This window comes from Hyperolius riggenbachi, chromosome 10 (genome assembly GCF_040937935.1).
Source record: "Hyperolius riggenbachi isolate aHypRig1 chromosome 10, aHypRig1.pri, whole genome shotgun sequence".
Classification (NCBI taxonomy): domain Eukaryota; kingdom Metazoa; phylum Chordata; class Amphibia; order Anura; family Hyperoliidae; genus Hyperolius; species Hyperolius riggenbachi.
This window is the reverse complement of record NC_090655.1, coordinates 93068449-93096437: the sequence shown is the minus strand read 5'-3', so window position 1 is coordinate 93096437 and position 27989 is coordinate 93068449. Positions and strand designations below refer to the sequence as shown.

At 45.2% G+C, this 27989-nt stretch overlaps 1 protein-coding gene across 2 annotated transcripts; it reads left to right on the top strand.

Moving 5' to 3' along the window:
- The first annotated feature begins 41 nt into the window (after nt 1-41).
- On the top strand, nt 42-26222 carry CISD1 (CDGSH iron sulfur domain 1). 2 transcript variants are annotated; one of them, XM_068255066.1, is made up of 3 exons: nt 42-156; nt 14800-15002; nt 25815-26222. In XM_068255066.1, the coding sequence occupies exons 1-3, from the start codon at nt 123-125 to the stop codon at nt 25902-25904; spliced, it is 327 nt and encodes a 108-aa protein (XP_068111167.1). In that variant the 5' UTR covers nt 42-122; the 3' UTR covers nt 25905-26222. The 2 variants fall into 2 exon arrangements, with proteins under 2 accessions (XP_068111167.1, XP_068111168.1); XM_068255067.1 differs by lacking the exon at nt 42-156 and adding an exon at nt 3682-3820.
- Nucleotides 26223-27989: the final 1767 nt, after the last annotated feature.

Below are 27989 nucleotides of genomic sequence, written 5' to 3'. Positions count from 1 at the left end.
GTGGCTGGGTAGAGCAGTGCCCCTCCCTCTTCACCAAGGTGACGGGCTAGCTGGAACAGTGACAGCAGGAACGGGCAAGTGGCTTCTAGACTCAGATGTGACATCCCCTTCACCACAGCAGGATGTCAAGTTTTTGTTTACAGGTGGTTCTGAACTGTAAGCAACCCAATTAAGTTTACTAAAGAAGATAATACGTGTAAACACAGCAGCCAATAACAATGTCTGTTGATAAGCTTTGAGTTTTTCCAGAAATACACACAGGATGAATGTGGCCCAGCGGAAATCAGTTTCTGATCCTTCGGGCGACATTGCAGGGCTGCCACTGTACAGATGTGTTACTTGCCTATGGCAATGTGTTATTTTGCTATATGGGCACCCTAACGTCATCGATTTGTACGCACTGCAGCTAGTTTACTAGCAGTATAGGCCCAGAGTAACAGCCTGTGTGATACTCACTGGAAGTAACATGCCTGCATTATAAAATACGGATAAAATCAGTAATGCATTATTCACATGAGCCAGTTTACCCCGCATCCAATGCATTGTGCTGTAATCCAGTGGACACTGACAGGAACGGGACAGGATAAATGAATCAGTGCTTTAACATGGACCACACATTTACACAGTGGCTCTTCCTGCTATATTACAAGTAGTATGGCACATATTTCTGGACAGCAGATGTGCTGCTATTCATTTGATAAACAGCACATATCCACTCATGAGCTGCAACAGAGTGATGTGCTCGACTATTAACATTGTGCTTATTTTTGTTAGCGCGGTGTAGATGATGAGAACCAGGCGTGAGGTCGCATTCACAGTGCCATGTTGCGGAGCTGCGTTATGAAGTCTTATAATGCAGTTACTGCACTGCAATGATAATCCTATGGGCCATTCACAGTGCGACGTTAACGTCGCGTTGAAAATGTTGCGTTGTGGTAACTCACTGCTTACAGTGTGTTACCTCTAACACAAACACGTTGCGACTTTAACGTCACATTAAACCGCAATGTCCCACTGTCAATATGCCCTCAGGGTCCCATTTTAAGACATTTTATGCACACTTGGGCTCTGAAGACTCCTTAAAGCGGAACTGTAGATACGTTTCAAACACACTGTTTCACTTTCCTGGAGCTTCTGCAAGCCCCCAGCAGCTGTCCTGTCCCACGCCGGTCCTCCTAGAGCCTCTGTTCTCCCGCCGCCGCCGCACCGTTCCGTACCTCAACTTGTAAGTCGAGGCCAGCGCAGCCCTGCCAAGTGTATCTTTTCTTTGTGTTCCCCTCTGCAATAGCGCTATTGCAGAGGAGAATGGGAAGAAAGGATATGCGTGGCCAGAGCCGCACAGGCACAGTGGCCTGACGGCGAAACCGAAAGTAGCTGGCGGCGGGAGAACGGAGACTCGTGGAGGACCGGCGCGGGACAGGACGGCTGCTGGGGGCTTACAGAAGCCCCAGGTAAGTGAAACAGTGTGTTTGAAACATATCTACAGTTCCGCTTTAAGGACTTGAAAGTTATATATTGAAAAGTAATATATACTTAGGCATCATTGATTGTCAAACTTTGTAAATGCCGTCGATGTTTGTTGCCAAAAACAATCATTTCTGATTGTCAGTGAAGTGTGAGTACAGACATTGTAGACAATATTTTTTAGTTTTCTATAGGAATGGTCAATGAGATACTAATAATTTAGAGCTAATGCAATTGTAATGTTCATTTTATGCAAATATATGTAGGCTGGATGTGGAGCAATGAACTACAGCAAGCTGACCCGCGTATAAGCCAAGGTACCCACTTTTCACTCAGAAACCAGGAAAAAGTGATTGACTTGTGTATAAGCTCTCTCCCCAGTATAGCCCCCTCCACAGTAGCCAGATGTGCCTCCAGTACAAGCCATTCTATCTCCTCATAACCAGATGAGCCCCAAGGAGGATACAGCGGTGTGTCAAGATGCCACTAGATTGCGTCGTAGATATGAGTCACAGCGATTGCCACACAAGAAGAGTCCCCAATCATTTCACCACTGACATGTTGCTAAACCGCTCCCCTCCATAAGCCGGGAGGCCAAGGTAGTCTTGAGCAATGCACTCTGCACACCATGTTGCAGGGGATGTGGGGCACAGACACAGCAGGGAGCCAGCTGGCAAATGCAGGATCACTAGTTAAAGATCCTAACACTCCTCTGCCAGTAACAATACCTGCTCCACCATCTGTTCTGCTCCATTGACTCGCACATAAGCTGAGTGGGTATCTTTTATCAGCACATTTTTTGGCCTAAAAAATAAGGCTTATACGCGAGTATATAAGATAGTCCAATTTCAGATGCAAACAATGGAGGCTAGGACCGGCACCAGTCTACTTTAGGGGACCCAGCAGGAAACATCAAAGGGAAATTCTTCTGATGTGATTGGGTGGGCAGCACCATCTCAAACTCCTAGGTTTCCAATAGGTTGTAGTAAACTATGCCCACACTATTCAGCTAATCACAAGTAACGCTTTGTGCTGTAAGAAAGTGCTTTGATTGGAGAACTGAGATTACCTGATGGGTCCCCTAAACTAGACTAGTGCCCTGAGACCAACAACAAATCACAATCCCAAATGTTAGCATTTGCGATCTGTTACACTTAAAGTGAACCTGTGATGAAGGGGAACAAAAGTTTTACACACACCTGAGCTTCCTCCAGCCCCCTCTGCTCAGATCGCTCCCATGTAGCACCACCTGTATCAGCTCCGTTCTCCGCGGCCAGTCAGGCATACTGTGCAGGCGTAGAACGCTCCCAGCCGTGGGAGCGAGATGGGAGAGTGTGCTTGGCTGCACTGTTCCTGCGCCGGCTAGCCCCGGAGAACGGGGCTGCTGTGGGAGGATCTAGGAGGCTTTTCACCCGCCCAGATGGGGCGATCTGCGCTGAGGGAGCTAGAGGAAGCCCCAGGTATGTATAAAACTTTTGTTCCCCTGGCTTCGCCTCAGGTACACTTTAAAAGACCGTGATTTTCAGAGCAATCATGGGCGATTGGCAAGCACAGGTAAAAGTGCACCTAGCAGGTTCTAGCCCTTAGGATAATATTTGGATCATTTTGGAATTGTTAGTGTTTCACTGACCATCCCCACTAATGACCAATGCCATTGTTCTTCTATAGCTGTCCTTGCATTCAGGTGTCCCTGAGTAGTCTTCCTACCTCCCCTCTTCATAGCACAATACAGGCAGCTTACAGCTTAATAAACTTGCCTATACATCAATTGTTTCTAGACGTTGATTATAACTAAGTAGCTTTTGCTGTTTAACAATTTTGCAGACAGTCAAAAATACCTTACTATATTAAAAAAATATATATTTTTTAAAAATGTTGTGTATGTTGAGACATGAGAAGAATGAAAGATAGATGAGAATAACAGCCGTGATGTCAATAATGCCATGGAATTCTGTAGACGACGTGCAAAACTAAATGTTCGAAAAGGAAAGTAAGACGCCCACTCTTTGCCAGAAACCAAGATGGCGCCCGAAGCGCAGCCTCACGTGACGCAATAGTTGGGAACTATTCTGTAGAGCACCAGGAGAGTAACAAGTGAGGGCACTGCGCTTGCGGCCATGTTTGTGTCGTCTGACGCGGCGTGTTATCAACAGGCAAGTGCCTGGGAAGGCGCTGTAACAAGGGACAGTTTGTAGAGAAGGCTTTCCTTCTTGTGGAGATTTCCGTAGTGATTAATGACAGCTCCTCTCTCCGTCAGTACAGCGAGCCGGAGACGTGAGAGCAGCGCTGCGTCCTTGACATTTCCTGCTGTGTATAGAGTGACCGGGAGACATGAGCTCCAGCTTCGGCGTGCGAGGTGAGCGCAGCCTCCCTGCTATGCTGCTGCTTGCTTGTGCTGAGCGCTGCTCTTCCCTATGTTAGGCTTGCATAACCTCAGGGTTCCGCCTCCCTCATGGTAACATGTGTGGAGTGCACAGTTTCTGCAGACACTGCTATGGCCATGCATGCTGCACACATTCAATATTGTATAACCTTTCTGCAGGTGGCCTGTGGTTGCATTATCAAATAATCATTTGGCATTTTATTTAACTTCTTTAATTGTCACGTTTTTAGTATTTCATAGAGCATATTATATAATTTCCATGAATAATTAGTTAAAGGGTGTTCTGTGTATCTTTCTAAAAACAAAAACTGACACTTACCTGGGGCTTCTATTGCGCCCCCCTTCACCCCCCCCCCCCCCCCCCCCCCCTCTGCAGCTGTCCTGTCCTGCGCTGTTTTCTCTGATCATCTGTTCCCTGCTGTCGGTCACGGTCCTAGTCTAACTAGATGAATGCAACTGAGCTTGCATGGGACCTAGCTCCTGCTTGCGTCTCTGGGAGCTTACTGTGCAGGCGCAGTAATCTCCTGGAGAGGTGAGTGGGAGCTAAGATGCGCATGGTCGCGCAGGCTCAGTTGCATTCGTCTAGTTAGACGAATAATTGGACTGTGACCTATGGCGGGGAACGGAGGATCATAGAGGATGGCGGGGGACAGGACAGCTGCAGGGGGCTGGTAGAAGCCCCAGGTAAGTGTCAGTTTTTGATTTTAAAAAGATACACAGAACCCCTTTAAGTCACTAAATGAAAGGCAGTTTAACTTACCTGGGGCTTCTACCGGCCCCCTGCAGTCGCTCTGTGCCCGCGCTGGTACTCTAGGATTTTCTGGTTTTCCGCTGCAGTTCAGTTTCATTTTTGCAGACTGAGCCTGTTATCAGCCACTGCGCCTGCGCAGCCCCCTTGTTTGTGCTCCTGTTGCCGGGAGTGTCCTGTGCAGACGAAGTAGAGATTTTCTTGTACTGTGCCTGCGCAGGACGCTCCTGTCCATGGGAGCGCAAATGAGGATGCTCACGGTCGGGGCTGCGCAGGTGCAGTGGCCTGTAACAGGCTCAGCCCATGAAAATGAAACTGAGCCGCAACGGGGAACCAAAGGATCGTAGAGTATTGGCGCAGGCACGGGGCGACTGCAGGAAGCTGGTAGAAGCCCCAGGTAAGTAAAACTGCCTTTCTGCAGGTGACTTAAGAATCCCTTTAATTTGTCAGTTAATCAGTCCTTGTCCCTGGAATTTGAGTGGCCCCATGTAAAGTACCAGTTCAGCCAACCAGTTCAGTCTAATGCCGGGCATACACTGTTCGTTTTATGCGCCGGATCGAGCCAGCACATCCCCGCTCGTCCATGCGTGTGCGCGGATCGATTGCTGCTCGTCCCTGCCGGCGCTTCCTTATCACCGCTCGATTCCCTGCCATTGTCCGCTGGCGGGAATCGAGCGGGTGGGGGTCGAGCGGCATGATCGGGCCAGCTGAATATTATCAGCTGGCCGGATCAGCTGGTCGATACACGGTACAGAAACGTACCGTGTATCCCCAGCATAAAGCAGGCATGGGCAAACTTGGCCCTCCATCTGTTGAGGAGCTACAAGTCCCACAATGCATTGCAGGAGTCTGACAGCCACAGTCATGACTCATAAAGGCAAATGCATTGTGGGATTTGTAGTTCCTTAACAGCTGGAGGGCCAAGTTTGCCCATGCCTGGTCTAAAGCATCGTACACATGTACAAGATATGTTGCCTGGTAGGGATCAGCAATGGATTCCTTGGGGTGACATTGCAGGGCTACATCTGTAAAGACACGTTGTAAGTGTGCAGGCTAGCGACTAGTTCTGTTCCTATGTTTTTGGAGAGGCTGACACAACGGCGCAGGAGTGACATCATATGGCAGACAGGGTAAGTGGGGAGAACAATGCTGGTGGATCACTAGCCAAGGGCTGCTGTACACATGCTGGATTCGTTATCGGCAGAGTTTTATTACGAGTGTATGGCGTTTAAACCCACCAGCATGTACTTGGCAAGCGGAAAGAAACACGAAGATATTGCAAACTGCATGCAAATTGTGCCCTGGGTGGGATTTGAAATGTAACCCTACAACTACAAGGCGAGTGTACTAAGGGCTGTCTTACATGATCTGACATATGCATAAAAATGTCATTGTTTTTATTTGCTGTGAAATCTGACTGCCGCATTTCTAATGCCAAGTAGTAGATCATCAGAAGCTAGTCTACTTTAGGGGACCCAGCAGGAAACCTCAGGTAAATTCGGCTAATGTGATTGGGTGGACGACATCATCTCGAACTTCTAGGTTTCCAATAGGTTGTATAAACTACGCCCATACTATTTAGCCAGTCACAACGCTCTGTGCTGTAAGAGGGTACTGTGACTGGAGAACTGTTCCTTATGAGGTTTACTGCTGAGTCCTCTGAAGTAGTCTAGCTCCGATCATCAATTGTGACTTCTCACCAGAAGTATGCGGACTTCTTTTGCTGTCAGTTCTAATGCAAATTCACATAGCTGGAAACTGCTTTTGAATTTGTCAAGTGCGACCCCTGCCTAAGGGTGAGGAATTCAGGTATGTAAATGACACTGTGGGCTGGTTCACACGTGAATAAAATAAAACATACTGTTTTTCTGGACTTTAGAGATCTGTTAAATGGACATAACAATAGATACCATGTTGCCTGTATCATTATGTATCCCTTGTTTGTTTTCTTACATTGTACAGCGCCACGGAATATGTTGGCGCTTTCTAAATAATAATAGACAGAAACTATCCACACATTTCCTTTTTAAATGGATCCATTTTATTCATTCCGGTAAATGGACTGTAAAGTACCAGCCTGCAATATTTTTCCAGACCTGTAACAAACCTGATTGGATCTCAACGGATCCTGGGGATTTCAGTAGAAACGGACAGTACCCACTGTTCATACTATCCATTTTGCGAGCGGAACTGGAATGACAGCACAGGGGGGTGGGAAGGTTTTTTGTTTTTTTGTTTGCAGCAATGACGATTTCTGTCCGTTTCGAAAACTGATGCAAACATATGTATAGTGCTTTGGCTATATCCAGCACTCAAATTGTTCACTGGGCACTTCAATTAAAGGGCAACTGAAGTGAGAAGACTATGGAGGCTGCCATGTTTATTTCCTTTTAAGCAATACCAGTTGCCTGGCATCCCTGCTGGTCTGTTTGGCTGCAGAAGTGTCTAAATAACACCAGAAACGAGCATGCAGCAGATCTGGCAATAGTGTCAAACACCTGATCTGCTGCATGCTTGTTGAGGGTCTATGGCTGAAAGTATTAGAGGCAGAGGATCAGCAGGGCTGCCAGACAACTGGTATTGCTTAAAGAGAGACTGAAGCGAGAATAAATCTCGCTTCAGACCTCAGAATTAGCAGGGGCATGTGTGCCCCTGCTAAAACGCCGCTATAGCGCGGCTTAACGGGGGTCCCTTCATCCCCAAATCCCCCTCCGTAATGCGGGGGGAGCGCTTCCTGGTTGGGGAAAGGCTAACCGCCGCAGCCCTGCCCCACGCGCGTCTGTCAGCGTGTATCTCCGCCTCTCCCCCGCCCCTCTCAGTCTTCCTTCACTGAGAGGGGCGGGGGAGAGGCGGCGATGCGCCGCTGACAGACGCGACTGGAGGCAGGGCTGCAGCCGTTAGCCCTGCCTCCAGGAGCGACCAAATGCACGACCAAGTCGTGCTGGGGTGGGTTTGGGGGTGAAGGGACCCCCTTTGTGCGGCGCGATAGCGGCGGTTTAGCAGGGGCACACGTGCCCCTGCTAACTTTGAGCTCTGAAGCGAGATTTATTCTCGCTTCAGAGTCTCTTTAAAAGGAAATAACCATGGCAGGCTCCATATACAGTGGAGGAAATAATTATTTGACCCCTCACTGATTTTGTAAGTTTGTCCAATGACAAAGAAATGAAAAGTCTCAGAACAGTATCATTTCAATGGTAGGTTTATTTTAACATTGGCAGATAGCACATCAAAAGGAAAATCGAAAAAATAACCTTGAATAAAAGTTAGCAACTGATTTGCATTTCATTGAGTGAAATACGTTTTTGAACCCTCTAACAATAAAAGACTTAATACTTAGTGGAAAAACCCTTGTTTGCAAGCACAGAGGTCAAACGTTTCTTGTAATTGATGACCAAGTTTGCACACATTTTAGGAGGAATGTTGGTCCACTCCTCTTTGCAGATCATCTCTAAATCCCTAAGGTTTCGAGGCTGTCTCTGTGCAACTCTGAGCTTGAGCTCCCTCCATAGGTTTTCTATTGGATTAAGGTCCGGAGACTGACTAGGCCACTCCATGACCTTAATGTGCTTCTTCTTGAGCCACTTCTTTGTTGCCTTTGCTGTATGTTTTGGGTCATTGTCGTGCTGGAACACCCATCCACGACCCATTTTCAGTTTCCTGGCAGAGGGAAGGAGGTTGTCGTTCAGGATTTCACGATACATGGCTCCGTCCATTTTCCCGTTAATGCGATTAAGTTGTCCTGTGCCCTTAGCAGAAAAACACCCCCAAAGCAAAATGTTTCCACCCCCATGCTTGACGGTGGGGACGGTGTTTTGGGGGTCATAGGCAGCATTTTTCTTCCTCCAAACACAGCGAGTTGAGTTAATGCCAAAGAGCTCTATTTTGGTCTCATCAGACCACAGCACCTTCTCCCAGTCACTCACAGAATCATTCAGGTGTTCATTGGCAGACTTCAGACGGGCCTGCACATGTGCCTTCTTGAGCAGGGAGACCTTGCGAGCCCTACAAGATTTTAATCCATTGCGGTGTAATGGGTTTCCAATGGTTTTCTTGGTGACTGTGGTCCCTGCTAATTTGAGGTCATTCACTAACTCCTCCCGTGTAGTTCTAGGATGCTTTTTCACCTTTCTCAGAACCATTGACACCCCACGAGGTGAGATCTTGCGTGGAGCTCCAGAGCGAGGTCGATTGATGGTCATTTTGTGCTCCTTCCATTTTCGAACAATCGCACCAACAGTTGTCACCTTCTCTCTCAGCTTCTTGCTAGTGGTTTTGTAGCCCATTCCAGCCTTGTGCAGGTCTACAATTTTGTCTCTGACATCCTTGGACAGCTCTTTGGTCTTTCCCATGTTGGAGAGTTTGGAGTCTGCTTGATTGATTCTGTGGACAGGTGTCTTTTTATACAGGTGACTAGTTAAGACAGGTGTCCTTAATGAGGGTGACTAATTGAGTAGAAGTGTCTAACCACTCTGTGGGAGCCAGAACTCTTAATGGTTGGTAGAGGTTCAAAAACTTATTTCACTCAATGAAATGCAAATCAGTTGCTATCTTTTATTTAAGGTTATTTTTTTCGATTTTCCTTTTGATGTGCTATCTGCCACTGTTAAAATAAACCTACCATTGAAATGATACTGTTCTGAGACTTTTCATTTCTTTGTCATTGGACAAACTTACAAAATCAGTGAGGGGTCAAATAATTTCCTCCACTGTACCTCTCTCTTCAGTTGTCCTTTAACACTGTGGTCTGTGGTGTAGTTCAAATTTCCTACTTCCCTAATTAAAAGTCCTAAAACTCTTGCATGGCAGAGAAACACTTCCGAGAGTAATAGATTAAAAAAGTCAAATAGTTTTAGCTTTTGGGATTATGGGTAGGTCCAGTTGAGGTTGGGGATTTCACTGGGGCTGACAGTGCTGGGGCAGACTGGTCCGGGCCGCACTGAGGGAGCCCACAGAGTACAGAAGGCTGGAGGAAGCCCCAGGTAAGTATAAGGCCTTGTTCACATCTAAAATCGCAATCACTGATGCCAGCATTTTGCAATTTTGTGCGCGATTATTTTTAGTGCCTTACCTGCACGATTATTATTTATTTTTCTAAAAAGCACTTTTCTAAGTGCTTTTGCAGAACGATTTGTTTTTTCACTTCCTGAAGTGAACTCTTTGACCCGGAAAATAATAAATACAATGTATGTATTCTTAAAAGTGCTGGGGAAATCACTATACAAAACTCTTTTTCAAGCATTTTGCGATTTTCCCCTATACCGTCCATTGAGGCAAATTTCCCCAAACATGGTACAGGCAGTGCTTTGGTGAGCGGCTCGTAATCGAACCACTCATATGTGAACACTTTCTTAGGAAATCATTGCACAAATGCTTTTAGTGCGATTTTGAAAATGTTCCACTATGTTGTATGGAAAACGCATATGCGATTCTGCCTAGTGTGTTCCTACCCTCAGCGTTTGCGTTTACTTGGCAATTTTTGGTGTGAACTAGCCCTAAATCCTTGTGGTATTTACATCTTGGGTACGCTTTATAAACATCCTCTGTTGTAAATAGTGTTTAGTTTTACGGTACTGCATTTTCTTGGAATAGGCTTAGCCTTGTATTAAAAATGAAAACCCTTAGGGTTGAATATTAGACTTGGGAATGAGTGTGGCTTGTTTGTGCATGTCATTCCTCATGTAGGTGTAGAAAGTCATTGTTCGTGGAACTGGGTGTAAAGTCACATTCCTCCTACCTGCTGTGCATTTCTGTTGCAGGCCTTGTTTGTAGGATGGGTGTGATTATTTCCATGTCTCATGACTGTCTGTCAGCTGAATAATGTTTTGCTCATTTTGATCTTCAGCTCGCAGTTAAATATTAGCTGACGTTATTCAGTAAGAATTGACCGGAGCTGTACGGTTAACAAACACTTAATTGTCAGCACACATTCGGAGTGTTTCGAGGGTTTTCCGGTTCTGCCTCTGACACAGGAGACCTGGGTTCAAACCTAAACTCTTCCTGTTCAGTAAGCGAGCACCTATTTAGCAAGGAGTTCTTGGGTGAGACTCCCTAACACTGCTACTGTGTGTGCTCTAGTGGCTAGCCATATACTGGAATTATTATCCGATTTCATCTTTTGTTCACAACACAAGGAGGATGATTTATCATCACCGGTACAAGAAAAAGTGAAGCAGTTAAGCTACGCACAACCTGTCAGGGTTATGATGGTAATATGCGTTACTGGCCAATTTGCGCAGTAACCCCACAAGTGAGGTATACCTGATATATTAACTTTGGGGGGGGGGAGGGAAGGGATTCGCACTGCGGCTATAGTGTACAGTGTGGCTTTTCGGCTGCAATGCAATCATTCAAAATCGCACCGCACCAAGTGTCAAAGCAGCCTTATTGTTTCAGGGCTGTGGAGTCGGAGCAGTTTTGGGTACCTGAAGTTGGTGGTTTTATAAACGGAGTCGGGGAATTTTTGTACCAAATACATCGCCCTAGTAAGTATTAGACTAAGGAGTCGGAGCCATTTTGGGTACCTGGAGTTGAAGTCGGTTGTTTCATAAACGCTGGAGTTGGATGATTTTTGTACCGACTCCACAGTCTTGTATGGTTTACCATTTTCCTTCATGTGTGGGGGTTTCTCTGCCTTCTTCAGGTTGAAGGGTAGATTATATTATTATGCACTTTTGTAGCACTTAAAAAAAAAAAGTTTTTGCAGAGCATTATAGAGTCCATTGAATGATTCCCATTACTACCTGGCCTTCAAAACAACATACAGTCTGATGTACCGATCACAGCTTTGCGCCTATTTTAGGGAGATGCTACTTAACCACTTGAGGACCGTGGTGTTAAACCCACTAGTGACCCGGCCATTTTTCCTAACTGGGCCACTGCAGCTTTAAGGGCTCACTGCAGGGCCATACAACTCAGCACACAACTGATTTGCCCCCCCCCCTTTTCTCCCCACCAACAGAGCTTTCTGTTGGTGGGGTCAGATCGCCCCAGGATTGTTTGTTTGTTTATTTATAATATTTATTTCATTATTTTTTTTTTTAATTTTAATAAAGCTCCCTCCCTCCCCCGTCAGCCTAACACAGCGATCGGCTGTGATAAGCTTCAGCCACACGGCTGTCCCCAGAACAGCACTGCTGTAGATCACGGCGCTGTACAATGTTAATAGATGGCGACTAACAGTCTCCAAGCGGCGATCGCGGAGCTCCGTCACACATGCGGAGATGCGCGATATCCTGCAATCTCCACCCGTAACCATTCACGCCAATCGGCTTGAAGTGGTCCTGGGGCTGCCGTGCTGCTCACGCCAATCGGCATGGAGCAGTCGCTAAGTAGTTAAAGGGAACCTGAAGTGAGAGAGTTTGGAGACTGCAATATTTTAAAGCTAATGGGAACCCATATTTAAATAAAAAAAAAAAGTCTGACACCTAAGGAGAGGGAAGGCTTGGTCCTAATGAGCCTTCCCTTTCCTCTCCCAGTGTCCCCGGTGCTGCGCTGGCTCCTCCGTTCACATCCCCAGCCGAGGGGACTTCGGGCGCAGAGTCCTCCCGAAGACAGGCGGCTCCATACTGCGCGAGTGCGTCATAGTGGGCGCGTGCGCAGTATAGAGCAGCCCGTCTTCGGGAGCACTCGGGCTCCCGAAGCATTTCCGAAGCCTCCCTTCAGCCGGGAAACAGCAGTATTTGACCGAAACGGTTGAATACCGATACGGGGGAGCAAGTGCAACAGCGGGGACCGGGAGAGGAGAGGGGATGCTCTATGGCAGGAGTCCCCAACCTTTTCGAGCCCGGGGCCTAATATCCCGACCAAACTTTTCTCTGGGGCCCGGGGGGGGTTGGGAGGGCGTGGTTAGTGGCGGCGGCAGCCCCCCCCCTTTTCTCCCCGATTTTGAGTGTAGTATATAGGTAATTAGTTATCTAGGTATAGTTGCCCTCAGCATAGGTAGCTAACACAGTTGCCCCTGTATAAGGACTATAGTTGCCCCAGTATAGTTCGGTAGTATAGTTACCCCAATATAGATAGTATAGTTACTCCAGTATAGCTACTACAGTTAGCCCAGTATAACTACTACAGTTAGCCCAGTGTAGCCAGCACAGTTAGCCCAGTGTAGCCAGCACAGTTAGCCCAGTGTAGCCAGCACAGTTAGCCCAGTGTAGCCAGCACAGTTAGCCCAGTGTAGCCAGCACAGTTAGCCCAGTGTAATTATGATCACTGTAGTATTAAAATGCATGTACATCAATCCCAGGCCTAGGGCCTGCCTTAGTATGCAGCACAGAAGTATATGATGTAGTAAGGCTACATTCAAAGGAAAGGAGGAACAAGTATGAAATATACAACGAATACACATTAGAAACTAACTTGTCAGCCTTACCCAGAAGAAAATGCATTTAGATTGATGAATATGGTCCGCCACGCTATCTCTGTCTCACTGCCTCCCTGTCTCACACTGCCGAAGGAAAGCGCGGATGCACACACTGAAGCCAAACACTCGAGAAAGATGGGATGGGCTAGGGCGGCATGACTTCCGGCTTGCGCGGCTGCGCTCTGCAACGCCTACATGCGGGGATCTAGCCGCGTGCACTCGCGGAGTCGCGGCTAATGAAGGAGGGGGCAGAGGCAAAATAAAATCAGTGTGAGGCAGTGGATTAGCCGCGGCCCGGCGCAAAACGTCCCGCGGACCGGTATTGGGCTGCGGACCGGGAGTTGGGGACCCCTGCTCTATGGGACCCAGAGCCTCCCTCTCCTTAGGTGAGTATCTGACTTTTTTATTTAAATATGGGTTCCCATTCACTGTTGTTGTTTATTATTGTTGTTATTATTATTTATATAGTGCCGACATCTTCCGCAGTGCTGTACAGTGTATAGTCTTGTTACTAACTGTCCCTCAGAATAGATTAAAATCTAATTCCTACTATAGTCCTATGCCCATCATATAAATAAATACAATAAATAATAATAATAATCATAGTCTAGGGCCAGTTTTTAAGGAAAAGCCAATCAATTTATCTATATGTATGTACGAGGAAACTGGAGTCCCCAGAGGAAACGCACACAGACACTGGGAGAACATAACTCCATGCAAATAGTGCTGTTGCTGAAATGTGAACCAGGGACCCAGCGCTGCAAGGCGAGAGTGCTAACCACTACTACTAAAGTGCTATCATGAAACAAGCAGGCAGCTAATCTAGTCTAATCTATTCTATTATAGTCGGACTTTAAATCAGAAACATCTGATCTGCATGCTTGTTTAGGGTCTGTGGCTGAAAGTATTAGAGGCAGATGATAAGCAGGACAGCCAGGCAATGTGCATTGTTTAAAAGGAAATCCATATGTTAGCCTCCATATCCCTCGCACGTCAGGTTCCTTTTAACGTGCGTACAAACCTGTGGAGCGTTATTCTCCTGCCACTTCTGGGGTGGCTGTGGGAAGGGGGGAAATGCTTTTTTTGTTGCTCACACACAGCAGAAACCGGCTGTGCTACGCTGCAGTGCTTGCTACAGAGAGTTAAACTGGCCATACATGCATATATTTTTTTTTTTTTCCTGAAGCGCCAAACTGATCAATCGCTCTTCTGATCAGAATCTATGAGCAATTCCCACCACAAAGAGCACATTCAATATTCAATTGATTTTAGCAGGAAGTCTGTTGAAATTCATTCCAATTACAGTACTTTTACTGTTTTGAAGCATTGATTAACCGCCACTCATTCCTCAATATTCAGAAATTTGCAGTCCTGTCCAATCGATAATTCAGAGTGATCAGATCTGCCGGGAATGCAGTGCTGCAATGTAATCAACAAACCATTTTTTTTCTGCAAGGCTGTCTGCAGAAAATGGCCCCTCATACCGCTAATCAGGCGCTTCGGGACGATGAAGGTTACCTTTTTGCGGCAGAGAGCCCTGAGGTGGCAGCGGCATGCGCCCAAATTTCCCTATCATGCCACAAAATGAGACTTTTATTATGGGTGCCTAAAGTGGCGCCGTTTTTTCCGTAAGGGCTCCTGCGCCCTTTTTTTCTGCTTCGCTATGATATTAACAGCATTAATCAATGACTTCACTGCAGATCCTAAAATTAAGGCACTGTCACCCACAACAACTAGTCAGATTACATGCTTATTATGGGTAAATCTGAGTTATTTGCTGAGCATGTAGCTGTATGGCATTTCATACACGCAGATTTTTAATTGTAATCATTTCCTCTTTGACAGACTGGGCTGCCACGGCAGCATTAGCTGTTGGTGCTGCTGCTGTAGGCTATTTGGCTTATAGATCGTTCTGCTGTAAAGACAAGTGCTGCAAAGCCATGGTGAATCAGGACATCCAGAAGGACAATCCTAAGGTAGTGCACGCCTTCGACATGGAAGACCTGGGAGACAAAGCCGTGTATTGCCGCTGCTGGAGATCAAAGAAGGTGAGAACCATTCCAGGAACAAAATCAATTTTAATTCTAAATATTCTAGAATTAAAATGAGTCTGGAAATGTTTAACCTCCCTGGATGGTATAATTATTTCCAGATTTTAGGGTTTAATTGCGGTGCAATTTTTTTCGCACGCTTTTAGACCCTAAAACCAGGGGGAAAAAATGATACTGCAGTGAGATTTGTATCAGCCTCAGCACTTACTCATCTTCCTGGGATCCAGCAATGCAACTCTCCCTTCGTCCTCTGGGTGGCGCTGTAACACTATAGTGAGATTGCCGTCTGTCTTCATGATGACAAATGGCAATCTCATCCTAGGAATCCACAGCCTCCGAGGACAGGAAGGAGAATGCCTGCTAGTGTCTGGATCCTGGGAAGGTGAGTTGAAACACCCGCTGTGCTTAAGGTCCTGCATAGACCTCTTGGTGGCTACCCCGGGTCAGGCGTGACATTACCGTGCCTGGCTTCTTTTTTTCCCCCCTGGGCCTTTGGTGTTATCGCCAGGGAGGTTTAGGCTTCTTTCCCACCAGGACGTTGCGTTTTAGGGGACGTTATGGTAACATAACGTGCCCCTAACGCAACGCCTGGTGGTGCTGGATGTGGACGTCAGACTGAGCCGCATTGTGCAGCTCACTCTGGCATCCGTGATGCCGTGATGCGTACTCTTGGACGCATGCGGCATCACGTGGTGCCGCCAGCCAATCGCCGCACAGAGTGGCTGCTCCAGGAAGTAAACACTGCACGTCACACCGTGCAAAGAATATTAATAAGCCATGTGCCTGGCCGCTCTCCCCTCCTCCCCAACATTACTGAGCATGTGCAAGCAGTCTAATGCCGCGTATAAAGTACTGCGTGCGGTACGTTATCTTGAGGTGCAGCGTTACAATGTAACGCAACATGGGCACTGTGAACAGCCCATTGATTTTTCATTGCTGTGAGTTGAGGCTGCTCTAACGTGTGCCTGTAACATCCCAGTGTGAAAGCAGCCTAAACACTCTAATACAGCTATAAATAGCACTGAGATGCCCCCAATTATCTGCAGGATTTTATATTTGGGTGACGATAAGGCTGTTAAAGGGAAACTCCACTTTTTGTTGAGAAAACCTCAGTGGTTTCAGTTTAATTCCATATACTACATGGGTTACTCAATGCCAAACATTATTTCAGCTTGCTTTTATTTCTGCCACCTGGGCCTTAGCTGTTGTGTCCCTTAACCTTGTGAATAGGAATAGCATAGCTTAAGAGAGGGTACTGAAAAAATTTTTTTTTTTTATTTTATCACCTTTAAAAAAATTAAAGCACAAAATTTGATCTATAGTTAAAGGGACTCCGAGCAGTGCAGAAACTATGGAAAGATGCATATCATTTTAAAGCTCTCTTTCTCCTCTTTCCAATGATATATAAAGAAAATTAAAAGGCGTAGGGCGACGGTTTAGGTGTCGCCAGAAAGAGGAGAAAGAGAGCTTTAAAATTATATCCATCTTTCCATAGTTACTTGTATTACACAGGACGACACTTTCCCCAGTGTCAGCAGCTCCATTCAGCAGAAAAAGTCGGCCTGTGTAATACAATGTAACTATGGAAAGATGGATATCATTTTAAAGCTCTCTTTCTCCTCTTTCTAGCAACACCTAAACCGTCACTCTACGCCTTTTTAGTTTTCTTTATTTTTGCGATTGAAATTGCGGCCGCGGCAATTTCAATCGCGAAAATAGCGAAAACTAAAAGGCGTATGGCAGCGGTTTTTATATCATTGGAAAGAGGAGAAAGAGAGCTTTAAAATGATATGCATCTTTCCATAGTTTCTGCACTGCTCGGAGTCCCTTTAACTCTTCTCTACCTAGTCAGTATGTATATGTGTGTACACCACTTTATATTGGTCTTTCATATGGAATTCCAATACATTGACTCATGTTTGTGGCAGTAATATGACAAAATGTGGAAAACTTCAAGGGGGCCGAATACTTGAAGTTTTCCACATTTTGTCACATTACTGCCACAAACATGAATCAATTTTTTGGAATGTCACATGAAAGACCAACACAAAGTGGTGTACACATGAGAAGTGGAACAAAAATCACACGATTCCAAACATTTTTTTACAAACAAACTGCAATGTGGGGTGTGTGTAATTATTTAGCCCCATTTGGTCTGAGTGCAGTCAGTTGCCCATAGACATTGCCTGATGAGTGCTAAGGACTAAATAAAGTGCACCTGTGTGTAATCTAATGTCAGTACAAATACAGTTGCTCTGACTGCCTCAGAGGTTGTCTAAGAGAATATTGGGAGCAACAACACCATGAAGTCTAAAGAACACACCAGACAGGTCAGGGATAAAGTTATTGTGAAATTTAAAGCAGGCTTGGGCTACAAAAAGATTTCCAAAGCCTTGAACATCCCATGGAGCATTGTTCAAGCGATCATTCAGAAATGAAAGGAGTATGGCACAACTGTAAACCTACCAAGACAAGGCCGTCCACCTAAACTCTCACAGGCCGAACAAGGAGAGCGCTGATCAGAAATGCAGTCAAGAGGCCCATGGTGACTCTGGAGGAGCTGCAGAGATCTACAGCTCAGGTGGGGGAATCTATCCATAGGACAACTATTAGTCGTGCACTGCACAAAGTTGGCCTTTATGGAAGAGTGGCAAGAAGAAAGCCATTGTTAACAGAAAAGCATAAGAAGTCCCGTTTGCAGTTTGCCACAAGCCATGTGGGGGACACAGCAAACATGTAAAAGAAGGTGCTCTGGTCAGATGAGACCAAAATGGAACTTTTTGGCCAAAATGCAAAACTCTGTGTGGCGGAAAACTAACACTGCACATCACTCTGAACACACCATCCCCACTGTCAAATATGGTGGTGGCAGCATCATGCTCTGGGGGTGCTTCTCTTCAGCAGGGACAGGGAAGCTGGTCAGAGTTGATGGGAGGATGGATGAAGCCAAATACAGGGCAATCTTGGAAGAAAACCTCTTGGAGTAAGCAAAAGACTTGAGACTGGGGCGGAGGTTCAACTTCCAGCAGGACAACGACCCTAAACATAAAGCCAGGGCAACAATGGAATGGTTTAAAACCAAACATATCCATGTGTTAGAATGGCCCAGTCAAAGTCCAGATCTAAATCCAATCGAGAATCTGTGGCAAGATCTGAAAACTGCTGTTCACAAACTCTGACTGAGCTGGAGCTGTTTTGCAAAGAAGAATAGGCAAGGATTTCAGTCTCTAAATGTGCAAAGCTGGTAGAGACATACCCTAAAAGACTAGAAGCTGTAATTGCAGCAAAAGGTGGTTCTACAAAGTATTGACTCAGGGGGCTGAATAATTACGCACACCCCACTTTGCAGTTATTTATTTGTAAAAATGTTTGGAATCATGTATGATTTTCGTTCCACTTCTCACGTGTAAACCACTTTGTATTGGTCTTTCACGTGGAATTCCAATAAAATTGATTCATGTTTGGGGCAGTAATGTGACAAAATGTGGAAAACTTCAAGGGGGCTGAATTCTTTTGCAAGCCACTGTGTGTATATATAGTGACTAGGTAGAGAAGAGAACCGTATTTTCCCAGAGCGTCCCTGGGACAGCACCCCTCCTCTGAGACTTGTCTCCCCTCCCAATTCTGGACAGGAAGCTATTAAACAAACAAATTTGCATAATGGACAGCAGTACATGTATAAATACAAGCCACTTACAATGATCCTCAGTTGTTTTTCCTGTCCCGGACAGGAGCGGATGGAGGGGTCTCTGTGCTCCCATGTCAGGTGGCAGGTGCAGCGTGTGGGGCAGGCAATGACGGGCTGAGCAGGGGACTCAGTGTGCTATGCGCCCAGCGTGGTGGAGGCTTCTCCTTGGAGTGCGGAAGTTTTATCGACGGCAGAGCGCTAACCGGAAGTTCCGGCGGAAGCGCGATGACGTCATGTGCAGGCGTCCCACATGACTGGTCACATGATCAGGCCTGATTGCAGGCCCGCAGCGGTGATCATTACGGCGATTGGCTGCTGGACACAGAGGCAGCTGCTGGCAATTAAGGAGGAGGAGGGTAAGATTTAAAAAAGATCTGTTGTTTGTCCATGACTCAATGCTGTTTGGTGGATCATGGAGGACGCCGCAGGCCTTTCCTCACTGCAATCTGCAGGGACTGGCTCTGAACCCTCTCTGGTGAGACATTGTTTGTGTTTTTTCTGCGGAATATGCTGTTTAAGTTACACTGCGGGGACTGATAGTTTTTTTCTTATCTATATATTTCAGCCTAAACTTCCAAAAGCTGACAAAGATAAGGAAAAGGATAAATCATCTCAGTCCACTCTGAGTAAACACTCATCATCCTCCAAAGAAAGACGATGTGCTATCTGCAATAATCGCATATCCTCATCTGCTCCTTCATCTAAGAAATTATGTCAGTATTGTACAGATAAAATTGTCAAGGATGAATCCCCAGTAGTTTTCAAAGACTTAATGGGATGGATGCGCTCGGAGATGTCTTCAGCCATAAAAGAAATTAAGGATTCTGCTATAGCATCATCCTCATCAGCTGTAGCAGATCCTATGGAAGACATTCCCCCTTTGGAGGGCACTTCCCCTATGGAGGGCACTTCGGCTATTCCTGATGTCACTGTCCCTATACCTTCCCTTTCTGTTCCTAAGAGAAAGAGGGGAGAGGATTCAGAGGAGTCAGAAAATTCTGGGGAGGAGGGTGAAATATCTTCCTTTGAAGAGATTTCCGCTGAGGATACATCTGATAGACCAGACAAAGGGAATTTGCTTTTTCTCCGGACCTAATGAAGAATCTGTTATCTGATATGCATACGGCTATGGGTATTACAGTTGAACAGAGGACTTTGACACCCTTGGATCAGATGTACGAAGGTTTGTCAGATCCCCAGTCCAGTTTTATCCCAGTTCATTCTTCTCTAAAAAATATGATTAAGAAGGAGTGGGATGAACCTGAAAAGAGAGCCTTTTGGCCTCGGTCATTAAATCGTAGATACCCGTTTTGTGCGGAGGACCAGAAATTCTGGGGTACATCTCCCAAGCTTGATCCATCTTTTTCCAGGGTGTCAAAGAAAACAGATTTGCAGTTCGAAAATTTTGGAAACTTAAAGGATCCAATTGACAAAAAAGCGGATAATCTCCTCAGAAGAGCATGGGAGTCCTCATCACTAACTTTTAAACCTGCAGTAGCTTCAACAGCAGTGGGTAGGTCCCTGAAATACTGGTTGATGGAAACACAGGACAAGATTGCTTCTGGTGTTCCTAGGGAGGAGATATTAAAGGACTTTCCAAAACTATTCAATTCCACCAATTATCTCACTGATGCAGCAGATGATACGGTGAAGTTGACAGCCAGGACCACTGCTTTAGTAAATTCTGCTAGACGTGGTATATGGGTAAAGACGTGGCAGGGAGATAACTCTTCCCGCTCTAAATTATGTAGTCTACCTTGTGAGGGGGAATTTCTTTTTGGCTCTAAGTTAGAGCAGACTTTGGAAAGAACTGCTGATGCTAAAAAGAATTTTCCTGTTAAAAGGAGGACCTTTCCACCAAAACGCTCCTTTCGTTCCTCTAAACCTGAACAAGACCCCAAGACTTCATCGAGAAAGAGATGGGGTCCAAGTAGGCCTCAGAAAGCCAAATCAAATTTTGCCCATACCTCCCAGCAAAATAAACAATGACGTCAGGATCCCGGTGGGGGGAAGACTGGCCCATTTTTACGAGCAGTGGCTCCTTCTTCCTCAAAATCTCTGGTTACAGAAAATTGTGTTAGAAGGGTATGCCATAGAATTTCAGTATCCCCCCCCTCGAAGGTTCTGGGTAAATCAAAGGCCAAAGACAGAGATTCAAACAATGGCATTACAAAACGAAGTGACTATGTTACTACAAAAAAGAGTTATCAGAGAGGTCCCATCATGCCAGAGGGGTCAGGGATATTATTCACCAGTCTTTCTTGTAAAAAAGCCTCAGGGGGAGTTCCGCTTCATCCTCAATCTGAAAGGGTTGAACAAGGCCGTAAAATATCGAAGATTCAGGATGGACAATATCACCTCTGTTATAAGTCTGTTACAGAAGGATTGCTTCCTGGCATCATTGGATCTCAAGGACGCCTATCTACACATCCCGATAGAGCTACAGTCTCAGCAGTTCCTAAGGTTTGCCATCAGCATTCAGGAAGAGACCACAGGTGCCATTACGCTAAGAAGGGCTATGTCGGTTCTAGGCCTTCTAACCTCCTCCTTCCCTGCAGTCCAGTGGGGACAACTCCATTCAAGAATACTGCAAAATTGGATCCTAAAGAATTGGAACAGAAAGGTGACGTCCTTAGAAAGAAGATTGCTAATTCCTTTCAGAGTAAAGGCAGCTCTCAGCTGGTGGCAGAATCCAGTTCGTCTGTCCGAAGGTCGACCGTGGTTTTCTCCAGTCGAAAAAATCATGACAACAGACGCCAGCTCCTGGGGATGGGGGGCTCATATAGACTCACTACCAGCACAGGGTCAGTGGTCCACTTTGATGAAAGGAAGATCGTCAAACAGCAGAGAGTTACAGGCAGTATGGATGGGCCTACTTCACTTTTGCAATTACATCAGCCACTGTCATGTTCTAGTACGTTCAGACAACGCCAGTGTAGTGGCGTACATCAACAGGCAAGGAGGAACGAAAAGTCATCTTTTATGGTCTCAGACCTCAAAAATCCTATTGTGGGCGGAGAAAAATCTAAAATCCATCAGAGCAGTGCATCTGAGGGGTGTAAACAATTATCTTGCGGATTACCTAAGCAGATCGGCTCTAAAGCAGGACGAGTGGACCCTGAACTCGGAGGTTTTCCAGGAGATCTGCATGACATGGGCACATCCAGAAGTGGATCTATTTGCAAGGAGGAGCAACGCAAGGTGTCAACTCTTTTGTTCCCTATGGCCCCAGGACAGGCCATGGGCGATAGATGCCTTTTCGATAGATTGGAGCATCAGACTAATGTATGCTTTTCCCCCTCTATCCCAGATCCCGAAGGTTCTCAGCAAGATTTGTCGAGACAGGGCTCGATTAATTCTGATAGTTCCATTTTGGCCGAAAAGACCGTGGTTCAGTCTATTACAGAGGTTATCGATCAGTCCTCCGTTGCTTTTACCTCAACGTCCGGATCTATTGCAGCAGGGGCCAGTTTTTCATCCAAATCTTCAGCAGATGCGTCTCTCTGCATGGAACCTGAGTGGAACATTTTGAAGTCTAAGGGGTTTTCAGATGGTCTTTCGGAAACCTTGATTCAAAGTCGAAAGAAAGTGACAAGAGTAATTTATCAGAAGGCCTGGCGAGTCTATAATAGCTGGTGTTTGGAGAGATCTATGAATGTTCATTCATCGACATCAGTTTTAGAATTCCTGCAGGCAGGGTTTGAAAAAGGACTGAGTATTAGTACATTAAAAGTTCAGACAGCGGCAATCAGTGTTTTCCTACAAAGAAGACTAGCCCAGGAGGAGTTCATTCTTCGTTTTTTTCAGGCAATTAAGAGGTTACGTCCAGTGTTGGTTCCGAGAACCCCGTCTTGGGATTTAAACATAGTCTTACAGGCTATGTGTGGTCCTCCCTTTGAACCAATTGACCAAGTTTCGGAAAAATTGTTATCCTTGAAGATGGCATTTCTTCTTGCGATTACTTCGGCAAGAAGGGTAGGAGAGTTACAGGCTTTGTCAATTAAGCCTCCCTACTGTATTATTTCAGAAGACAAGGTTACTTTGAGGCCAGATATTGCCTTCCTTCCAAAAGTAGTTTCAACTTTTCACAGAACTCAGGAGATATTTCTTCCTTCATTTTGTGAGAAACAGTCTAATGAAAAAGAGAAACAGCTTCATTGTCTGGATGTCAGAAGGTGTCTACTTCAATACTTGGAGAGGTCTAAATCATGGAGGAAGACAGATGCTTTGTTCATCCTGTTTGCTGGAAAGAATAGGGGGCTCCGTGCATCAAAGCCAACTATTGCTAGATGGATAAGACAGGCTATTCTAATGGCATATCAATCGCAGGGTAAGGTCCTTCCAACATCTGTCAAAGCTCATTCTACAAGAAGTGTCGCAACCTCATGGGCAGAGAGGGCTGGAGCTTCCATCGAGCAGATTTGTAGAGCGGCTACCTGGTCCAGCCAGAACACATTTGTAAAACATTACAGACTAAATTTATTATCAAGTGGTGATCTAGCCTTTGGTAGAAAAGTTCTACAGGCAGTAGTCCCACCCTAATGAGAATCTTGTTTATCGTCTCAGAGGAGGGGTGCTGTCCCAGGGACGCTCTGGGAAAGACCACACTTACCTTCGGTAAGGTCTTTTCCAGTAGTCCAGGGGACAGCACCCCTACTTCCCACCCTATGTGGGAAACTATTAAGAAGAAATTTTGCAAGCATCGTATGGTGAGTCCGGGTCATCTTTGTTATTACTGAGGATCATTGTAAGTGGCTTGTATTTATACATGTACTGCTGTCCATTATGCAAATTTGTTTGTTTAATAGCTTCCTGTCCAGAATTGGGAGGGGAGACAAGTCTCAGAGGAGGGGTGCTGTCCCCTGGACTACTGGAAAAGACCTTACCGAAGGTAAGTGTGGTCTTTTCGGACTATTAGACGCACCTAGGTTTAGAGCACAACAACCAGGGGAAAAAAATATGTACTAAACCCGGTGCATCCATGGTGAAGGGGCATCTTGTGGATTATGGCCCCTTTGTAACTCATGCCCCCTTGTACCTCTTGTCTCACTGTGTCCACCTCTGTCCTCCTTGTGTTCTCCTCCATTCCCCTTTGTGTCCTCCTCTATGCCCCTTTGTCCTTTGTTTGTCCCGTGTCCTCCTCTGCATGGGCACAGTAGAGGGAGTCTTCGACATTGCGGTGGGTTGGAGCTTTGTATTGGCAGGCTTTCACAAGTCAGGAACTCCCTGCATTTGGACTATAAGACGCAGTGACTTTTTCCACCCACTTTTGGGAGGAGAAAAAGTGAGTCTTATAGTCCAAAAAATACAGTATATAAATTTTTTTTTTTTTTTTTTTACTCAGCTGAATATCATTCTTGTAATTGTCGTCTGCAGATTGCTCTTTCACTTCAAAAATGACATTTTTCATTTCTGGGAACAAGAAAGTCACAGTGCGAGATAAGAATATGGCTAGTGCCTCAGTCTTTTCCATCTCACACTTCTGGCACAATATGTAAAATAAAGGATATGACCTGATTTTCTCAACATCATGCACTTGGGGACCAATGACACTGTCAAAAATGTCATCAATATACCACAATAACTTCTGGGTGATAATTAAGGCCCCTTGCACAACGGCAAGCAAGTTTACCGCATGAGGCCGCCAAGTCAATGAAGCCTTTCATACTGATGCCGCGTGATGGAATTGTAGATTTCGCTGCAGTGTTCCTGCATGAGCCACGCCTACCTCACGTATCATGCAGTAATGTAGGTCAATGGGCGACCCAGTCTGTGTATGCAGCGGAGCGGGCAAGCGGGAATCCCAGTCATATGAAGATGGATTTGTGCAGTGACAGGCTCCCCTGCTGCGCGGACACCGCACCACTATAGTGTAAAACCAGCCTAAAACGTTACGATACCCCTCTCGTAAATGAATTCAGTTTTCAAACGCCAATAACAAATTGTTAGTCTATACGTATATAAAAAAAAATAGTTTCTTAAATTAGGTTTATATAGGATACACAAATTGTTACCAAGCCTTATATACCTCACTGGCCCCACATAACAAATCCTCCCTAGAAGTGTTATGAGGGGTGTGTATCAACTTAATAGAAATTATACTGTTTATGCCGTGTTTACAAACTGTACTGTTGTCCTACAAATTCAGAAACCCTGCAATAATCAACAGTCCAAATCTAAAACTGTTACAGCTCAATTATATTATCACCTTTATATCATTGTTGTGCTATTTATACAGCAGTGACATCTTCCACAACGCTTTACAGGGTATATAATCTTGTCGATATCTGTTCCTCAGAGTGGCTCACAATCTAATCCATACCATAGTCCTATGTCCATCATAGTTGAAGGCCAAATTTGCAGCAAGCAATAAACTTAGCTGTAGGTTTTCGGGGTGTGGTTGGAAACCAGTGTCTAGCGTAAACCCATGAAAATGGGTAGAACAATCAAATCCATGCAGATAGTGTCCTGGACCCAATTGAAAATGTATTCCAGCATTGCAAGGCGAGGGTGCTATAGTGTGCCATCATATTTATACCTCCTTCATTATGTTATCTGCAGCATCGGTCAGATACTCGCCTACAAATACCATAGATCCTTTCGGGTCCTCGCTTTGTCCTGTTGTTCCAGCGCCGTTCCCCATTGAAGTTAGTTGGCTTTCTTGGTTTCGGAAGTACTTCACAATACAAGCGGATCTGTACTGAGCATGCCTGAGTCGAGATTTGTGCATGCGCAGTATGGATGCACCGGTCTTTGGAAGCACTGGGGGGGGGGGTGCAAGTACTTTCCAAACCTGCCGAGGAGTACCAAAGACACAGCCAGGCATGTAAATTCAGCGGTGGAATGACAGGACAGAGTGTGGCCCAGAATCCAGAGCCTTCCTTCTCCATAGGTAAGTATATAACCGGAGTTTGCTTTAGGTTCAGGTTGTTGTAAGAATAGTTCTGTGGTGCTCCTTCCTGCAGAAGTCACCCTAGACATTGCCTGGTTTGCCTATGCCTGAAAACTGTCATTCCAGTCGGTACTATAGTGGCCCTTTAATGCTACTTGTTTTCTGCTTAGATCAGTGTTAAGACTCTATAAAGGAGATGCTTATGTTATACTGTTTTTGTCATTCCTAGTTCCCGTACTGTGATGGGGCTCACACTAAACACAATGAGGAGACTGGTGACAATGTCGGTCCTTTAATCATCAAGAAGAAAGAGTCCTAAAGTGACGAGCCCAGATCTGCAGTCGGTGATGTTCTGACATGAAACCTCAGCAGGAAGGCGGAGGGATCTTCTGTACCACAAGGACTGCCTCCGTCACCTGCCTTACATGTATAACTATGCGATGGTGGTGGAAGGATTTGTATGTCTGTTTCTGGATCGGGGACCTCCTATTCACTGTACAAATTGCATAGTACTGTGTATGGTGTCTGTTATTTCCTGCAGCGATGCTTGAATGTTTTCTGTCCCCTCGCTCTGTGAAATGCTGACATTGGAATGTAAAACTAATGCGTAAACATTAAACACAACACATAATCTTAACGGAATGGTTTCTGACCATGTGACTTGCGCATGTGTGTATATAAGAATATGGAGCCTGACTGCAGTCTAAACTTAGCCATACATGGCTGTGCCTAGAATCCGCTGCTGCACTGATGATCCGTTTGTAAAATCTGATCTGAAAATTTCAATCAAATATGCGCCAGATTGATTGATTTGTGCTGCAGTATAATTCAGATTTGTGTCTGGCAGCAAATTCAGTCTAATCGATTGGATCTGAATACAAATGCGATCTAACGTGCACTGCTGTTTGTGGTAGGAGTCTGCTTCAAAATGATGATTGAAACCGTCATTTCTGCATTTGTTTTGGATTGGCCTAATTTAGTAACATTTAGCAGGAAATGCATGTGATTTGCCTGTTTCCAAGCTGCATGGATTTTACTTTAAAGGACAACTGTAGCAAGTGGGATATGGAGGCTGCCATATTTATTTTCTTTTAAGCAATACCAGGTACCTGGCTATCCTGCTGATCCTCTGCCTCTAATTTTAGCCATAAACCCTGAACAAGCACATGCAGATAATGTTTTTCTGACATTGTCCGATCTGACAAAATTAGATGCATGTTTATTTCTGATGTTATTCAGACACTACTACAGCCAAATAGATAAGCAAGGAAAGCCGGGCAACTAGTATTGCTTAACCTCCCTGGCGGTACGCAGATGCAGTGGCTGCGTCCGTGGGAGGGTGTTTTTTTTTTTTTTAACCACTTAACATCTCAGTCGTTTTCAGCTTATGCATCCGAGCAATGTTCACCTCCCATTCATTAGCCTATAACTTTATCACTTTATAAAAAAAAAATAGAGAGAAATATTTCATCTTTACATAGATATTTAAAAAGTTTAGACCCTTAGGTAAATATTTATGATTTTTTTTTTTTTTTTTTTTTTTTTTATAGTAATGTTTTTTTTTGGTTTTTTTAATTAAACATTTTATGTGGGCATTTTTGGGAGGGTGGGATATAAAAGTGTTTAATTTGGGGAAATATTGGTGTATTGTAATGTTTTTGTGAATTTACTTGTAGTTTTACTTTTTGGCCACAAGATGGCAATCTCGATTTTTTTTACATGACGTCACTCTAAGGCCCCATACACACATCAGACCATAGTCTTTTGAAAATGAAAGATCACAGACCAATCTTACCCCCCTTCCTGTAGTATGAGAGCCATTCCTACACAGTCTATTCTATGGAGCTGAACTCCACATCAGACAGAAATCTTTGCAAGATGCTGCACACACAGATGCTGTACAGACACAAAAGATCAGTAGCTGCAAAAGATCTGTTCCTGCCAAGAATCCATTCCTGCAAATTGCAATGATAGTCTATGAGATCTGCAGCTCATCGTACACACATGATTTAACTGACATTCATCTGCAGATCAGATCCACCAGGATGGATTTTCAGATCTGCAGATGATTGCTTGATCTGCAGATGAATGTCAGTTAAATCATGTGTGTATGATGATCTGCAGATCTCATAGACTATCATTGCAATTTGCAGGAATGGATTCTGGCAGGAACAGATCTTTTGCAGATACTGATCGTTTGTGTCTGTACAGCATCTGTGTGTGCAGCATCTTGCAAAGATTTTTTTCTGATGTGCAGTTCAGCTCCATAGAAAAGACTGTGTAGAGTATGGCTCTCATACTACATGAAGGGTGGTAAGATTGGTCTGTGATCTTTCATTTTCCAAAGACTATAGTCTGATGTGTGTATGAGCCTTAGGCGTACAATGTACGCTTAGAGACACAG

Excerpts from the sequence above, each read along its gene's own strand:
- CISD1 (XM_068255066.1), top strand. The coding sequence starts at position 123 with ATGTCAAGTTTTTGTTTACAGGTGGTTCTGAACT. Across the intron at positions 157-14,799 it reads TTTACAGGTGGTTCTGAACT|ACTGGGCTGCCACGGCAGCA; the intron begins GTAAGCAACCCA and ends CCTCTTTGACAG. Across the intron at positions 15,003-25,814 it reads GCTGCTGGAGATCAAAGAAG|TTCCCGTACTGTGATGGGGC; the intron begins GTGAGAACCATT and ends TGTCATTCCTAG.